Genomic DNA, 17,518 nt, shown 5'->3' with positions numbered 1-17,518 from the left:
GATCTCCTGCCCAAATCTCTGGCTTAGATTCCTGGCCCCTTGCCAGGTACTCAGAACTGGCAAGTGCCCCCAAAGAAAACTCGACTGCAGAATGCCAGCACTCCTGTCCAAGTTTCGTCTTTCTCCAGAATCTTATTGCTCAAGTCTGAGTTTCCCCAGCAGTTCTTCAATGCCTTCAAACAGGTACTGTTCTGGGTATTTTGTCCAGCTTTTCTAGTCATTCTCAGTGAAAGCATTGGCTTTCATCTCAGCTGAAAGCAAAAGTCTTGACATACATTCCTGACGGATGCTTCTGTATTTTCTCATTTATTCTGTTAAGATTGACAAATAATAGAAACAGTTTAGCCAAGCAATCTACCTACATGCTTGATTTTATGGATGATTTGTCATTCACAAGTATAAATCTGTACTTTAATTTAGGATGTTGCTATATTAACATATTTGATCATCTGTTGTGTAAATACTTATGAATTTTTTCATGAATTTATAAATGAATATCTGGTGGTCAATAATCACCATATTTGTGTACTATACATGAATTTCAACTGACCAATAGAAATATTGGGGAAATATAATTTTTTTAAACTGAAGTATAGTAGATTTACAATTTTGTGTTAGCTTCTGATAATTTTGTTTTATTTTTTTGTAACTCAAATTACTTTCAGTCTTGAGCTTCATTTTACTTGGGTGGCAGAAACTAATCTCAGTCAATGTGGGGATTTCCCTAGGACTGTGTTTAAATAATGAGGGACTTACATAGTGTCAAAGCATCAGGGATGGGCGGGATCTCAGTGTCATCTGTCCATGATGTATCTGCCACACGGGCATCATCTGTTCATGATGTATTCACTGACATGGCACCATCCTGTCTCCCCACTCAGTGGTCTAGTCTGGCATTTCTTGACCTTCATTCTTATCTATGAGGCTCCTTTAGATCCACTGGCTCTCTCTGTTTACCTTGTTTTCATCCATGAATGCAAAGGAAACTTTCCGGGGCTCCTGAACCATTCCAGTGGGATGAAATGATCCCAACTGTCTAGACACACTATCTATTTTTTCTGTAGGACTTTGATGCCTCCCTGGAGCTGAGCTCTGACTCTCTTTTGGATCAATCTTCCAGATTTATGGGAGAGATAGAGGTATGCTTCACAATGCTTTGCCCCAATATTTTGTTTATGCCGTAAGCCCTTTGAATTTTCCTAACAACCGAAACATTTGAAACTCAAAATCCTGGCAGAGTTTGCTTTCTGTTGTCCCATGCATTCCCTGAAGCCATAATAACAGATTAGTCTAGCTGAAAAAGGGAAAATGAAATCCTGGAGAGAAAAACAAAGCAAAACATTGGTTACTATTTCAAAAAAATTACCGTGCTACGTGTGTTTTCATTCCATAAACCCTTACTTTCTTACTGAGCGCCTCATCTACGCCAGGCAATATGCAAGACACCAGACTATCATGATAAATGAGACACAGTCCTCAGCTCAGCTACCACCAGACGGAACACAGACAAGAAAGAGGCAATTTCAAGACTTCTGGTTAAAATATGGCAGAGTAAACGTGTTTACTCACCCTCCCTCCCAAAATTACATAAAAGTAACAGTGAAGAGTTTTTTAAGAAACCATGAACATATAAAGACAAAAAATGAAATACTTGTAAGTAGAGTATATGGCAGCAATGGAATGTTGGAAACTAGAAAGAGGTGGACTAGTGATAAAACTGATTAATAATTGAAACCAAAGCTGGCAGTAAGGAAAGCTAAGAAGAAGGCTGATGTGAACTACAGGATCTCAGAAATATTTAGAGATATTAGAGTAGGGGTGCAGGTGTTGCTGGCAATGGGAGGATTCATTGCTGTTCTGTAAAAGAAATGAACTGGCAGCCAAACTTCTTTTATACTTTCCTGGTGAGAGTGTGGTTGAGTCATCTGTGGGAAGCTAGCTAAAAACAAAAGCAAAGAAACAAACAAGAAACAATGTAAAACCTAGTCAGACCTGCTGTATAAAAAAAAAATTAAATCAAAAAATTAAAAAAAAACAAAAAGCAAAGAAACAAAAACCTAGTCAGATCACCTACAGGGATGTATACCAGTCTATTCCAGGCAGTTTTTAAAAATTGCTTTATTTTTAAATATGAGCAGACAACAGTGTTTTAAATTTTAATGTAGTCAAATTTATTAGTTTTCCTCTTATGATCTGTTATTCGTGGTCTTAATTTCTTTGTTAATGTAATGTCAAAACAAAGTAGAGTGAAACAATTGCTAAAAAGCACGTGTAGTATGTTACTAATTACATTGAAATGGAAACATATCAAGAAATACTACACATTGTTTTTCATTAGATACATGAATATGTAAGGGATAATAACAATAGTAATACTATTCTGTGTCTACAATATTTTATTTCTTTATTTTAAAATCTGTTTAATTAAGGTATGAATTGTAACAAGGTTTAATTGGGAACAAAGTATCCCTTTTTACTTTTCTATAATTTAAGATATTTCATAGTTAAAAGAAGATAAATAGGCAGCCACAATACCCTGAGGCAAGGCTTACCATAGAGGAAGGTACTTGGTGTTGGGGAACCCATAGAAAGGCAGATTGCTGGGTGGCTAGGGAAGAGTTGGGAGGGAGTGATGGCATGCAGTCTACAACCCAAGGGAAACACTGGCAGTGCTGGAGGGGGGGAAGCGGGGGCGGGAGGGGGGGCACCAGGAGTGGTGGAGCTGTGTTTCCCTAAGAAAGTTAGGGGCATTTGTGGTATGTGTGTTGGGGGAAATAGTGAAGATCCTATAAAACCAAGTTCTGTGAGTCTGGATCTCATCCCCAGGAAAAGGTGAAGCATAAAGAGGGCTGAGCATCAGGGCCAGGGAAGGACCCTGGAGACCTAGTGAGTGAGGAACCTGGTGTCAGTATGTAATTGGCAGGAGCTCAAATTCTTTACAAAGGGGTTTTCCCCTAACATAATGCCTTCCTGTCTCAGCGGGCTATAGTGTTTTTGCCTTTTCCCCTTCCCCGCGGCAGAGGGGAGGGAGGAGCCCTTGTTCCTAATTGCTTTCCCCTTGTGTCGCAGCCCCTGGCCTTCTAAAGTCTCCGCTAAGCGTGCCCAGTGCTTCCTTCCTGTTCCATCAGCCGATCCCAACAGTCTCTCAGGCAGCCCCAGTTTGCAACTGTGAAGGCCTTGTCAATATGTTTTTTCCTTCTTAGTCTCCTTTCTAAGCCCAAACCCTTCCTCCTCTGTCCTTGCGGGGTTCCTGCACGCTGAGTCGCCCGCGGAGCCCTCTAATTCCTGCCCACTGCCCTGACTCCTTTGCTCTGCCTGCCGGCCTTTCTGCTGCATGGCAGATCCCCTTCCTGCAACGCGTGCTTGAGCAGAGCAGTGTCCCAAGTGAGCAGAGGTAGACGTTGATTTTCCTATCCAAGCCAGCTTGAGAGACAAGGCAGGGCTTGTGCTATGAATCAGAGGGTATTTGTCATGGCTGAGGGGCTGGGGTTTACTTTTCTCAAAGGTAATTTTGGGAAAATACTTGGAAATATTTACCTTCTTTCACTTGTGTGATGTGAAAGCTCTTTCTATTTGGTGTTCTGAATTCCCTGTTTACACCTTCTAAAAGAGAGGTTATCCATCCAAAGGGGAAACATGATTTGGTTTTGGTGTTATGCACTACTTTTTTTTTATGTTGTCTTTTTTAGATTGAGGTAAAATTTACATATAGTAAAATGAATATAAGTAAATTGTGATTTTTGATCAATATCTACACCCATGTAGTTATAATCCAATCAAGATAGAGAAGCTTTCCATCCTTCGCAGGAAATTCTTTTGCTGCTCTTTTTGTTAACTTCACTCCTACAGCAAACTACTCTTGATTTCTCTCAGCTTAGCGTAGTTTTCATGTTCCTGAACTTCATAAAAATGGAATCAGATAGAATCTATCCTTCTTGTGTCTTGCTTCTTTTTCTTTTGTTCAACACGTTTTTGAGATTATTCCTGTTGTGTTCTTTTTTTACTGCTGAATACCATCCCATTATATGAATATACCGCAATTCATTTATATATTCTCATTGTGATAGACATTTCAGCTGTTCCTATACACTAGTGTAAACTAACTGTGTAGAAAGATGTAGAACTTTTCTTTATAGTGGAGAGTGTTCTTTATAAAATCAAAATTACATCAAAATTACTTGTAACTAGTAGTTACAAGTGAGGAAAGTGGGAGGAGCAAGAGGGTAGGGGATTAAGAGGTACAAACTATTAGGTATAAAATAAAATAACCGGGCTTCCCTGGTGGCGCAGTGGTTGAGAGTCTGCCTGCCGATGCAGGGGACGCGGGTTCGTGCCCCGGTCCGGGAAGATCCCACATTCCGCGGAGCGGCCGGGCCGTGAGCCATGGCCGCTGAGCCTGCGCGTGCGGAGCCTGTGCTCCGCAACGGGAGAGGCCGCAACAGTGAGAGGCCCGCGTACCGCAAAAAAATAAAAAAATAAATAAAATAAAATAACCTACAAGGTTATATTGTACAACACGCGGAATATAGCCAATATTTTATAATAACTATAAATGGAGTATAACCTTTAAAAATTGTGAATCACTATATTGTACACCTGTAACTTATATAATACTGTATAGCACCTATACTTCAATTTAAAAAAATTACATCCCTAGCTGATTATCTAACATACTGGAATTAGAGTCTCTGTATCTTATAGACTCTTCTATTATTGGAAAAATAGAAGCTTGAATGTCAAGATCCTTGCAGCCCTACTCCCCAGTTTCCTGAGTCAGCTGGCTTCTGGGAGTTCCCTGGCGGTCCAGTGGTTAGGACTCCACGCTCTCACTGCCAAGGGCCCGGGGTTCAATCCCTGGTTGGGGAACGAAGATCCTGCAAGCCATGCGGCACGGCCAAAAAAAAAGACAAAAAGAAAAAGAAATGTCTTGATGTTTCCTCAACTCCCATCCTGAGTCTTTAAGGCCATATTAAATAATAATAATAGAATTTTGAACTGTTACTCTGCATATTACTGTATGAACATTGAGCAGTTAATCCACTAAAAATATAATTAGTTTTACCGTGTTTCAAAAAGAAACTGGAGGAATAAAAGACAGTTCCTGGGTATTGTTTAAAGACCCCCTGGAGGCTTGAGTTAGGAGGACTGAGCACCCCACACTTGAAACTTGGGTCTGGAATTTCGTTCATGCTGACCTTTGCAGGTAAACTGTTTGAACTGGTTTTCTATTGCTCTGTCACAAAGTACCCCCAAACTAACTTGGTGACTGAAAACAGTAAACACTTTTTATTTCATCATTTGTGTGGGTCTGAAGTTCAGGAGGAGCTTAGCCGGGTGGATGAGCTCAGGGTCTGTTGTGAGATTGCCGTCAAGGTGTCGGCACACATGGCCAGAGAGGAGCCTTAAGAGAAAATTGAGAAGAAGATGCTTAGCGATGGGCCTTGAAGGAGGAATAGCAGCTCACCAGGGAAACTGAAAGAAAGAATGTGCTTGAGGCAGGCAGAGGAGGTAAATGCAAAATAAGAAACTTTTTTTTTTTTTTTTTTTTGTGGTATGCGGGCCTTTCACTGCTGTGGCCTCTCCCGTTGCGGAGCGCAGGCTCCGGACGCGCAGGCTCAGCGACCATGGCTCACGGGCCCAGCCACTCTGCGGCATGTAGGATCTTCCCGGACTGGGGCACGAACGTGTGTCCCCTGCATCGGCAGGTGGACTCTCAACCACTGTGCCACCAGGGAAGCCCAAAATAGGAACTTTTATGTGGTTCATTAACAAGAAAGTAGAGAGTGCAGTAAAGTTGGAGGAAAAACTCAGGAAGGCCACAGTAACATCTTGCTAAAGAATTCTGAATATTTCCCGCAAGCAATTTGGATCTGCAAAAAATCTGTTGATTTTAAGCATGAAGTAACACAATCAGATGCGCATTTAGAAGACAAATTAGAGAGAGGGAAAATTAAGAGGCCAGTAGAAAATGATTGCAAAGCAAATGGGTGGAAGGGAGCCGGAACAAGACAAGGAAGGGTGTTATTAGAATCTACCGCCTTAGATGTGGTGGTGCGAGGGGCTGGCGAGGGAAAGTGAAGGATCCAGAAGTATTGCCAGGATTCTGCGTCAGTGACTGCTTAACAGTGATGTCTTTAACCAGGACAGGGAATGTGGAAGAAGCTGGCCTTGAAGGAAAAATGGTAAGTTCGGTTTGGGCATGTTGCTTGTGAGTTACCTGTGGCCCATCCTGGCTGAGACATGAGAAGCAGGCAGGGAGCATGTGAGCCTAGAGTGCAGGAGAGAGGTCTGAGCTGAAGATGAGGATTTGGAAGTGTCCTTTGTTGTGGCCAGGCCTGCTGCAGGCTGGGTGACACGGTAACGAATGAACATGGAGCTGTGGCTCAGCAAGGAACCCCTTATATAGGTTAGTGGTTCTCAGCTGGGGACAATTTTGCCCTGCAGGGGACTTTTGCCAATGTTGGGAGACATTTTTATTTCTCACAACAGGGGCGGTGGAGGGGGTACTACTGACAGTGGGTAGAGGGTGGAGAGGCTGTTACCAGAAAACTGGGTTTGCCTCTTGGTGGGTATTGAGCCAAAAGACACAATCAGCCAAAGAGCAGGAGAAAGAAAGATTTATTATTACTTGCAGCAAGTAAGGAGAACACCGGGGATCTTTCCCAAAGGTCCTGGGATATCCTGGGATATCTCCCAGGATAGCAAAATTGGGGAAGTTTTAAGCTAAGGGTACATGCAAATTAATGAAGGGGCTTGAGCAGAGGAGAATTCAGTGTAGAATTGGGGCAAAGGTTGACGGAGTCCAAGCTTTACTTGACTGAAGTCAGAAAACGTCAACATCATCATTCCATCCTCCGCCTGGGTGGGTGCTTTATTTCCTGCAGAACTCAAAGATATATATCGGATTGTTATGTGTATCCCTGGAGGAGGACCTAGGACTCTATTTCATGCTGAACTATTATTTCTTGTAGCCATGTTTTTGCCACAAGAAGAAAGCTGGTCTCTGAGAGAGGAAAATGAGACAGAGAGAGCTAAGAGTGTGTGATCAGTCATACTTTCCCTTTACCGGCATTTCTGTTTCTGTTTTTCTTTTTTAACTTCTATGAAATTAATGTGGGAAGGAAGGATCCTGCTTCCATAAAGTTGAAGTTAGCACTCACTTCCCAAGACCTTGAAGTATGACTGATGATATGCTCTTAGCTCTCTCTCTTTTTACCAAAACTAGCTTGAGCTGCGTTTCTGTCACTTGAAACTAAGAAAGTCCTGACTTAAACTTAAACTAACAATTAGCTTTGTTAATTTAGCCTGAGAAGAAGCTAGTGAAAGGAAAAGATTTAAATACAGATGAGAATAAGATCATTATCCTGGAGGATGAACCTTAAACCTTGGGTAGGAAGAGGGTCCTCTCACTTTCTGAGTAAGAAAGAAGGAGGTAAGAATGGGCATGGGTGAAGATGAGTTTGTAGGTGTAGGGTGAGAATTCAGGGCAAGGAGACTGGCTGAGTAGGAATTAATGTCATCTGCTGGGAGAAAGGATGAGGGCTAGAATCTTAAGGAGAGCAGTGAAGATTAAAATAACTATGATGAGGGATGGAAAAAGAGCTGAGCAGGGACATATTAAAGGGTCACTAAGAAACGCCAAGGGCCCAGTTGAGACGGAAGACTCCAAATCTGTTTCATGGCCACTCTATGGTATGATTTTGTTGTGTCCAACTGTCCTCAGCAGCCTGCATGTAGGGGCAGATGATGATGGGGTAGCAGTTACTTGGACGTGTGAAGAGAGTAGACTGGAGGAAAGTGACAAGACTGTGGGGAAATGACTTACTCTATAGGCCATAGGTAGGATAGACAGGGAACGAAGCAGGAGAAAGGATGGGTGGTAGTCTGGGTGGGAAGAGAGGCTAGGGGTGGGTGAAGTCTGAGAGTACTAGCAGATGTGGCTGGAATGCCAGGAGAACATGGAGGAAAGGAGGGAGCTTCTGGGGGTGGGAATTAGTAAGGTTTTAGAGGAGGAACCGTGTAGAGAATGGCAGTGTTCAGGGTGTGAGAGAGCGAACCCTCATTCCCTCTCATCCAAATAATAAGGTTGCATAAAGGGGAAAAAAATAACACTACTTCCATCCATCTCGTGCCTTGATATCCCCATTAGGCTGACTTCTGGGAAGGACACCACCCTCCCGCCCTCCTTCTCCCAGCCCTCCACGCTGCACATACACACCCACCCGGTGGCAAAGGCTTTCCTTGTTTAAGCCTACTTCCTACTCTTATCTCCTACCCTAAGGTTAACAGAATTCTGCTGTGTCATCTCATTTAATCTGCTAGACTGAGCACTGTAATTAGACAGATTCTATCTTTTCTTTTTTTTTTGAATCACTGTATCCTGAGTGCCTATGACAGGGTGTGGCACACAATAAAGTTGTTGAATGAATGAAGATAAACTTCAGATAAAGAAACCAATGCTGAGAGTACCATAAACTGGCCCCAGAAATGGGAGTGGGCTGGGGGTAGGGGACCAGTGCTGAGAAGCTGGCTGTTGATGGGTCAAGCCTGCTGCAGTGGAGCAGTGGATGCAGAGGGACTTAATTTGGGTTTTTAAGTGGGATGGGTGGGGACTGAATCATCAGCATGGAAGAGATGAGGGTGGGGTTTCGTGGTGAGAGTTTTTTGGAAGGAGAAAGAGGGATGAGAAATTGAAACCAGTCTTCCTGTTATTTTTAGGCATTAAACAAGTGAGCTCATCTAATCCTAGCCACCACCCCAAATTAGGAAAAATCAAATCATTGTCCAAGGTCACACACTACTAAGATCATAAAGCAAAACTTTACCCACCCGGGGATGAGTCCTCCCCAGAATTCAGAATCCCTGTCTGGGACTACATCTATTCCACTGGCAAAATTCTCTCTTACAAGGTTTCCTTTTCACTTTTTTTATATCTTCCTAGTCATTTTGAATATCAACCGTTTGCAGTTAATAACCCACACCACAGTGGATTCAGTCAGCCATTCACGCATCCATTCAAAACATTCACTGCGCTGCTATGAGCAGGTACTGAGTGTTCCTAAGGGCACTGTGCTAGGTGTTGGGGACTCAGCAATGAACAAGAGAGACAGGATGCTTGTCCTTTTATAAACAGGCTGAGTAGTTTGGGGTTTCTTTTTACTAATTGCTCTGAAGATCTTAATCAAGCTTAAAAATCCTTCCTGAAAGATTCCTATCAGAAACTTTTTTTACCTAATTATTTACCCAAGACCTATATTCCAGTCTCCTGCTAGGGAAGCTGACTTACATGTTACTGGATAAACACAAATATTGTTTTGAATAAAAACAGTGGAAGGCCTTCTAAAGATAAAAATCTCCTGAGGAGTCTCTGCTTTTAATTTCTGGTGAGCACGTGGATCTCAATAAGGGGAGATTATTAAAGAGTCTCCTCATAATTTCACACTGTTGGCTCAGGATGAGTTTCTGAAAGTAAATCTGGACCTATTTCTCCAAAGGACATTACAACCACTTTAAGTCTAAAGGGCAAGGTCGGGGAGTGGGGGGCACTAGAATGCTGGCTACGTTCCAGTATTACTTCTGGGAGGTAGAAGTGATGGTGAAAATGGACAGGGCAGAATCTGCAGAAGAATGAGGCCTCACCTTCTCACCCTGGGAGGTTCAGGGATGGATGAGATGAGGCCACATAGACGACTTGAATTAAATTCCAAATGGTGCTTCTGGAGTCTTTGGCCACATCAGATGGGGGCCGTGGGAGCCTGCATATGGAGAGGAGTATAGAGGGTGGGAGTCTCATTTTGCTGTACTTGATAGGGGCCACTGATGGGAGACTCTAGTAGAGGAAGGATAGGAGGGAACCAGGAAGCATCAGCTTGGCCCTGGAGAGTTGGGGCCTGCCAGGCCTGAGGGATTGGCTGGTGATAGGACAGGTCCTGATGCATGGGGCAGTGGGACCATCAGAGAGTAATTTGTTTTAAATGTGAGAGTAGGGGCTGAATCATCAGGTTAGGAGCCGAGAATGGTAGTGAGGGTTTTTCAAAGGAGGAAGAACTGTGGAGGAATGAAACCAATCCTCTTATAATTGCTAGGCATTTTTACAAATTAGCTCATTTAATCCTTAATTTCTTGCAATTCACTATCTTGTCTTCTTTTCTTCTTCTTTAAGTAATCATAATTTGTAACAACTATATTTATTCAATGAAATTAATTTAAAAAGAAGACTAATTGAGAATTTTATATTCTAAAAAACAAGACTAACTCTTCTAGAATTAGGGAAAATTGTTTTACTTATACAAAGCCTAATACTCATTTTTTTTCTCTTTATGCATCAGTATAATTAAGGGAAGCAGTAGGTCAATGAATATATGATGAAAATATTAGATTTGAGACATGTAGAAATTACAACACAAGGAAGCTAGACCTGTTTAGAATAAATTGGCTAGTTCCTGAATGATCCAAATAATTGAGGTAAAGAGGGAAATCAGGAAAGTCTCCAGTTTACAAATAAATTGAGTTTCAAAAATGTGTTTGGGGACTTCCCCTGGTGGTTCAGGGGTTAGGACTCTGTGCTTGCACTGCAGGGTACGTGGGTTCTATTCCTGGTCGGGGAACTAAGATCCCACAAGCTGCGTGGCTTGGCCAAAAAAAAAACAAGAACAAAAATGGGTTTGTAAATTAGTTATCTGAGATTTGGTACATTTCCCCAATGGAAAGAAAATTTTAGGTATGGCTGTAACCTGACAGCTGATTATCTCATCAGAAAATAGCTGAAATCCATTATTTGTACACAAGAACTGTACAGCAAACAAACCAAAATTATCACAAAATACTTAAAATTAATGCAACATAAAGACAACGCACTAAGAAGACTTTAATTTTAAATTCAAGAAAGAGAAAGTTTAATTAGGAGGTTGAAAGAGTTAACTGAAGAATCTGGTGGAGAGTCTGAGGATGCCCTTTGGACACTGAGTAGGGACTTTTGCGCTAGATGACAGATACTGTTTTTAAGACATAATAAAGGAGGTTTTCTGAGTGCCCATCATTTATAACACCCAGTAGGTAAAAAACACCACTCATTCAAAATCCATCAATTAAATATACCATTCAAAGCAGAGTCTTTAGGTGGTAGTTTTTATGCACTTTGCACTCCAGCCATTTTAGAAATTCAATTCACACACACACAAAGGCACTTTCCTTCTTTTGGTTTTGCTGTTCACTTAACCAGATCACCCTTTCTCCTCTTCATTTCCTGACAAAATATCCTCCCTCGAAGCCTAATTCAAATGACACATCCATCAATTTTTTAAAATCCCTTGACAAAATATTAGCTGTCTCTCTTCTGAAACCAGTTGCATTTTGATTACATTTTATGCATCTCGTTTATGATTTACAGTTTGTCTCCCATTGTAGTATTTGTATTCATGCTCTATCTGTAATGTTAATGGGAGTAGACTCTTGTGTAGGCCTTCTCCACAGCTTCAGACCACCTTTGCAAAACAGTGTTCCCCTCAGCCTGATTCCCCAGCTCCATTTAATTTTTTTTATAGAAGACTTCATACTGGACATAATAGGTATTTTTTATTGTCTGTCCCCTCCCCCAGAATGTATGACTTATGAGGGCAGGGACTTTGTTTCATTTACTGCATTACCCTATCCCCAGTGCCTAGAACTGCACCCGGCCCACAGTAGGAACTGAATAAATCCATGTAACTGGAAGTGAAAGAAATACCAACTGGGGTATGTATATCAAAACACTGAGTCTAATAATTCATTAATTCTATCACTATTTACCTGCAGGACACAGCAAGTCATTAACCTGTGATGGGCATCATTTTCCTATAAAATCAACAACATCGTTAAACATAGGATTGCTGAGCTCTGGTGTCATTCCATTACTCTGAGAGTAGAAACTGAGAGAGATGATGAAGTAAAGGACTTCAAGTAAGTGGATGTGTGAGGGGAAAAGAATGCTCCAGGCCACACTGAAGGAGCTACTCTTGGTGAAGGTCAGAGAGAAAATGATAAGCAGAAGTGAGGAGAAAAAGATGCAGAGGAAAGGGCTGCCTTCAGACTCCTTTGCCTGTCAACAGTGCTCTGGGAGAGGTGCTCAAAGCAGAGAGGAGATGTGCTCAAACTAGGGAGCCTGAGGCCACGTAGAGAAGCCGGCTGCTTGGGAAGAGGCTTCAAGGGAAGAGGAAAGGCAAGATGAAAGGGGAGTGTGCGCGCGCGCGCGCGCGCGTGTGTGTGTGTGTGTGTGTGGCGAGCTCCACATGCTTTGCAATTTTGCCTTCTCTCCAGCAAACAATCACTCTGCTGTGACTTTGTCAAGGCCTGATTAAGCGTGTGGCTCATATGTGAAAGCAAATGAGAAGTTCTATCTATACAAAGAACACATTCGTTCTACATTTAATTTATGACAAAAGCTCTTCTTTATTCCCCAAAGCAGACTAGATTCTTATCTCTTACCTTGAATCTCCACAGCACTTTGCGCTTCTCATCCTAGAATATCTTACTGCGTCTAGGGTTGCCGGCTTCTGTCCTCTTGCTTCCCGGCGCCCGCCCGGTGCCGCCCCTCTCGCCACGCTAGTAAGTCTGAGGAGGGCACTGTCTTTCTGTCTTTGCATTCTCTGCACCAGCCTAGTACAATCTCCTGTAGTGTCTGTCTCCGTCTGTCTTTCTCTCTCTCATACTCATGTATTTTACGTTTAACTAATAATAGGGAATGGCTCAAATTTAAGTTATTTGAAAGTTCTAGGCTGGTTCTGAAAATAGGAACCGATCCCAGGCGGAGGTTTTTAAATTTCCCAAGTAAGTCACCATCGAGATATATACATTTAAGAGAAGGCCATCTAGGAAGCAACGATTGACACTTTTTTTTTAAAACAAACTTAAAAATAAACTTGGGAATTCTAAACCGTGGTCAAAGACGCGCTGTCCTTGCCCGCAGAGACTGTCTGGTCTTCACGCCCCTACACCGTTAAGGCCGAGCACCGGGTGAGGCCCGCGTTCCTGCGGCCACAGAGGGGAGGGAGGCCCCAGCGATCCCAAACACGGAGTCCTGGACAACTCCCCACGCCCTCCCGCTGCGCGAAGGCCAGGCTGTCCCCGGGGCCCTCAGGGAGCCGCGCCCCTCCCAGGCTGCGAGAACTCGGACCGGCCGGGCTGCACGCAGGCGCACTGAAGCCCGGGCAGGGGCGTGTCGGAGGCGCGCAGGGATGGGCCGGCGGGGGCGGGGCGGGGCCGATGCCGTTTCCGTTGCATGGAATCCCCAGAAAGCAGCTGCGTGGAGCGTTCTCTGCCCGCGTCTCTGCCAGCCCTCTGCGCCGCCGCTCTCCCGGAGGTTCAGGTCTGGGTGAGTGAGAGCGCGCCTAGCCCGCCGAGGGCAGCGGGGGCGCCGGGGTGGAGCGGACGCTCGGCGGAGGGCTGTCCCAGGAGCTGCGGAGAGGGCGGGTCTGCGGCGGCGCCCGGGGGGCTGTCTGGACGCCGCGGCGGCGAAGTCCCGCTCGCTGAACCCGCCATCTCTCTCTTCTCTTGCAGTCCTGCATCAATCACCTTCTCCTGACCTGGGCAGTCGCCATGGCACAGGTAAGACCGTGCGCCCCCGCGCAGCGCTCGGATTTACGAACTTTGTAAACTGTTCAGGAGTTCTAGAATTTGTTGGAAAGCCAGAAGAGTTTAGGAGTAAACTGAATCTGTCTTCGGGAATTTCTTACACTTTCTGTTTCCCCTTTGTTCCCCTTCCTAGGGAGCGCCCGCCCGAACCTGCTCCCACCTGGCGCTGCAGCGCAGCCGCCGGTGACGTGGCCGGATTTGGGGGGCGCTCCCTCTTCGTGAGTGAATGTGTAAAAGGGAGCCTTCCTAAAAATCCAGAGAGTGGCTGAAATTAGAACCAGAGCAAGTACAACTCCTTGTGGTCATGTGAAGCGAACGCATTTCTTTTTTTCTTTTCTTGGCTTTATTTATTTATTTCGCCAAGTTTCCTGTATTTGAATACTATGAGTGGGCGTTGGCTTTTTCCAGTAGAGTTGTAGTGGAGCTTTTTCCAGTCGCTCAACCCAATTTAACTAAAAGGAACATTTCGTCGTTGGCACAGATTTTTTTTCCCCCCCAAGCAAAAAGATTAAACCGAAGAGCTGCTTTTCCTAAGTAACGAACTCGCGGAACGAGTTATGAATTGAATCTGCCTTGGGACTGTTTCAGAATTTGATTACCTAATAACGGCTTTCTTTGCTGTTCTTAACATTTATCAAAAATGTAGGGAAGAGAAAATCATTTAATTTATATAGCACTCTTTAAAAATTGACCGTGTTGTACAATCTTTTGTGAATAAAATATCGGTGCTTACGACAGCTCTACCCCGAAACTAATTTTACAAGATCTCATCGATCTAACTGGCTTGTCAGAGTCCAGAAACTTTTTTTAAACAAGTGGTTCAACTCAAACAATGCCCTCTTTCATGTATAGTTCACTTAAAAAAAAATCAGATTGACTTATCAAAATTGAATAAGGTTTCATGATCCTTTCCAAGACAAGATGGGAGGATTAAGAGGAGTTGGTAATTTTATTAAATTTATACAGTACTTCCATTCTTACTTCCTCTTTTGCACTTAAGAAGTGTTACAAAAAACCAGGTCTCATATTACTTCAAGTGGAAACTTCGGTTTAGATTCTTCAACATATAAAGGATACTTTTATATGGAATTAACTTTGCTGAGCATTATTTTTCCAATCTTGATATGCTGGTGTGGTGGTGTAAATGATGATTTTGCAAGCATTAAAGAATAATTCTCTTTATCCTAGCTCGTTTGGCTGTTTCTCTTTTGTAAATTTACCCAGTGATTTCTGAAGTTTTTCAGTCAGTTCCTTTAATTATGTAGACTCTACACAAGATAGCATAAGTGAACACATTTCCCCAAATGCGGACATGGATAATTTCAAAGGATGAAAATAGTGTAAAAGCCCTTATATATACAAAACCTGGGAGAATGGTGGCTTGTATTATAGAATTTTGTACATGACCTCTATTACAATATAACCAGGACTGTTTTCTATCCAAGCCACAGTTTTTAGTTATCATAAAAGTTACAAGTACTATTAAGAAAGATAGTGTTGAATTTTACACTAGCTTTGTTATTAGTTATCCTTGGAAACCATGGAAGTAAAACATTTTGTTAAATATTTAATATTAAGGTGAAGTTTTGTTGGCTTTATACTTACATTTGATGGTGTGCAGAATGCCTACATTATGGAATTGCACTTTTACTGTCTAAAATCTCCTTTGGACCCCAGTGTAAGCTGAAGTACTTCAGTGTTGGGTTTCAAACAGTTTCCATGGTAGTACCTTTTGTTGACGTGCGGTATGGGCTTCCACTCTCTGGCCATCTGTAGAGTAATGGCATCATGGCTGAGTCTTAGAGGTGCACGTTCTGGCAATTTAAAATATGTTGTTAAATATTAGTGTCTTTTATTTAATGAAAAGTGAAAATATAGCCTTCCACAAAAGTGATTCTTCATGTTTATGAGCTACATCTTCCATACCAGTGGTTTTCTCTTCTTACTTAACATTGGGACCACCCTGCAGATAACAGTTTGCAGATATCCAGGAATCAATTATCGCATATGTAGATCACGGGCACGACTGTCTTATTACAAATTTGATTGATCTTTGACAGATACATTGGAGTTTCTTTTTTTATGTAAACAAATATTATTAGGTATATTTTACACTCTTATGAATATTTATATTAATATATTTATAAGTAAATTATATATTATATTGTAATGAATGTACTTCATGTCAATGCTGCTCTTTTTTAAAATTTTTTTAAATTTATTTTTTGGCTGCGTTGGGTCTTCGTTGCTGTGCACTGCACTTTCTTTGGTTGCAGCGAGCTGGGGCTACTCTTCATTGCGGTGCGTGGGCTCTAGGCATGCGGGCTTCAGTAGTTGTGGCATGTGGGCTCAGTAGTTGTGGCTCGCGGGCTCTAGAGCACAGGCTCAGTAGTTGTGGCGCACGGACTTAGTTGCTCTGCGGCATGTGGGATCTTCCCGGACCAGGGATCGAACTGTGTCCTCTGCATTGCCAGGCAGATTCTTAACCTGCCTGGCAATACTGGGCAAATATTGGGAACAACATAAAAAGTGACTTATCATGTTAGGTAAATACATTCAGAGTTGGAGGCATTTGTTGGGTACCACTACTTGAGCTCTGCCCTTCTTCTGGTCCTAATTCTTATCCATTAGTATTGAAATATGTGGGATTCAACCAGTTAACGGTTATTTGGAGAGAAATAGTCTAACCTGAGGCTTCCCAGTTTTTCTCAAAGAGAGCACCCTGGTTAACTCTATCTTCTCCATGACATACAAGAATATAAATTACAGATATACCTGCATGTAAACAGTCCCTGGACAGTACTTTTTTTTACAGGTTTGAAACTATTCATTTGAATGGTTTTATATTTATCTGGTTTGAAACCACAGCATCCATGTTATTTTAGCATAAAAGGCTAAATGAGTAATAAATTATTACGATTATTGGATCAGTAACAAAATCTACTATGTTAAATTTGGGTACAAGCTAGTTGAATATATTTACTAAGGAATAGCCAAAGAGCTGTTAAAATTGCCTGAGTTATCTATATATAGTAAATATTTTTGAATCCCTTCATCTTTTTTCTCTCAACAATCAACTTCTGTTTATGTAAGTGTGAATTTTTCATTAGGTTTTAGGGTCATTTCTTTAATCTGACTTACAGTATTTTGGGTTGGATTTCTTAAATAGGCTTCTGACCTATTTCTCTCCTATAGCTTTACTTGCTTACACAGGTTTGTTTTTTTTTAAATCTAAGTATTTAGCTACAGCCAAATTATTTCATAGATATTCTAATTTATTTAAGTATTTGAAAGTACATTGTGTAGTTCTGTGTTCTTTGGTTTGAAAAAATCAAGAGTTGGCTATATTTCATAGACAAATGATCCATTTAATACATTTTAATTCAATTTAAGGCTTTTATGTCTTTAATTTTCTTTAGGATAATGAAACTTTAAAAAATTACATTTTGGGCAGTCTGAACTTCGTTTAATTTATAGTGTTGTTTACAAAGAGTTAATGTATTCAGGGCATCAGGAATGTCATGAAGCAAAAGCAGGGTACATAATTTTTGACTAGAAACTTCATGAACATCAGAGCTATCAGCCTGATACATATTTAAACTGTACAAAATTTGAAGAGAAATTTTTTTGGTTGGCTTGAAATCACTGCACTATGATCATTTACAAGGGCCCTGAGCAAGCAGGATCAATATAAATACGGAAATTTGAGATGAGGTTCATTCCAGAGGAGTTGACTGGATGTTGAGTGCATCTTTTCATGCCGTTCACTTTCAGGCCAAATCTCTCCGTAGTGATTCCCTTGGGGGTTCTTAGATCAGGTTAGCTGTTTACCCATGGCCTGTGTTGCTTTGGGTTAGTCTTTCTCAGTTCCTCATTCCTTGACTATGGTCTTCATTTTGGATGCTGAGAG

General features: G+C 42.0%; 1 protein-coding gene and 1 long non-coding RNA gene across 2 annotated transcripts in view; one reads left to right on the top strand and one right to left on the bottom strand.

Moving 5' to 3' along the window:
- Window positions 1-6,601: 6,601 nt before the first annotated feature.
- LOC113619071 (uncharacterized) lies at window positions 6,602-13,220 on the bottom strand. Its single transcript, XR_003432269.1, has 3 exons — window positions 12,463-13,220; window positions 9,640-9,755; window positions 6,602-6,878 (listed from the first exon to the last, which is right to left on the bottom strand). It is a non-coding gene; the product is annotated as an uncharacterized LOC113619071 (long non-coding RNA).
- Window positions 13,221-13,249: 29 nt separating this feature from the next.
- The window catches only part of ANXA5 (annexin A5), a 31,629-nt gene continuing 27,360 nt past the window's right edge, over window positions 13,250-17,518 (top strand). The window contains exons 1-2 of the mRNA XM_027103623.1: window positions 13,250-13,348; window positions 13,534-13,581. Of these exons, the coding sequence (XP_026959424.1) occupies window positions 13,256-13,348; window positions 13,534-13,581 (141 nt within the window). The 5' untranslated portion in view covers window positions 13,250-13,255. The remainder of the gene's footprint in view (window positions 13,349-13,533; window positions 13,582-17,518) is intronic.

Source organism: Aethalodelphis obliquidens, unplaced genomic scaffold, assembly GCF_003676395.1.
Source record: "Aethalodelphis obliquidens isolate GAN/ISIS:26980383/991018 unplaced genomic scaffold, ASM367639v1 scaffold6, whole genome shotgun sequence".
In the NCBI taxonomy this organism is placed as follows: domain Eukaryota; kingdom Metazoa; phylum Chordata; class Mammalia; order Artiodactyla; family Delphinidae; genus Aethalodelphis; species Aethalodelphis obliquidens.
The sequence above is the reverse complement of the archived record's forward strand: the minus strand, read 5'-3'. Positions and strand labels throughout refer to the sequence as shown.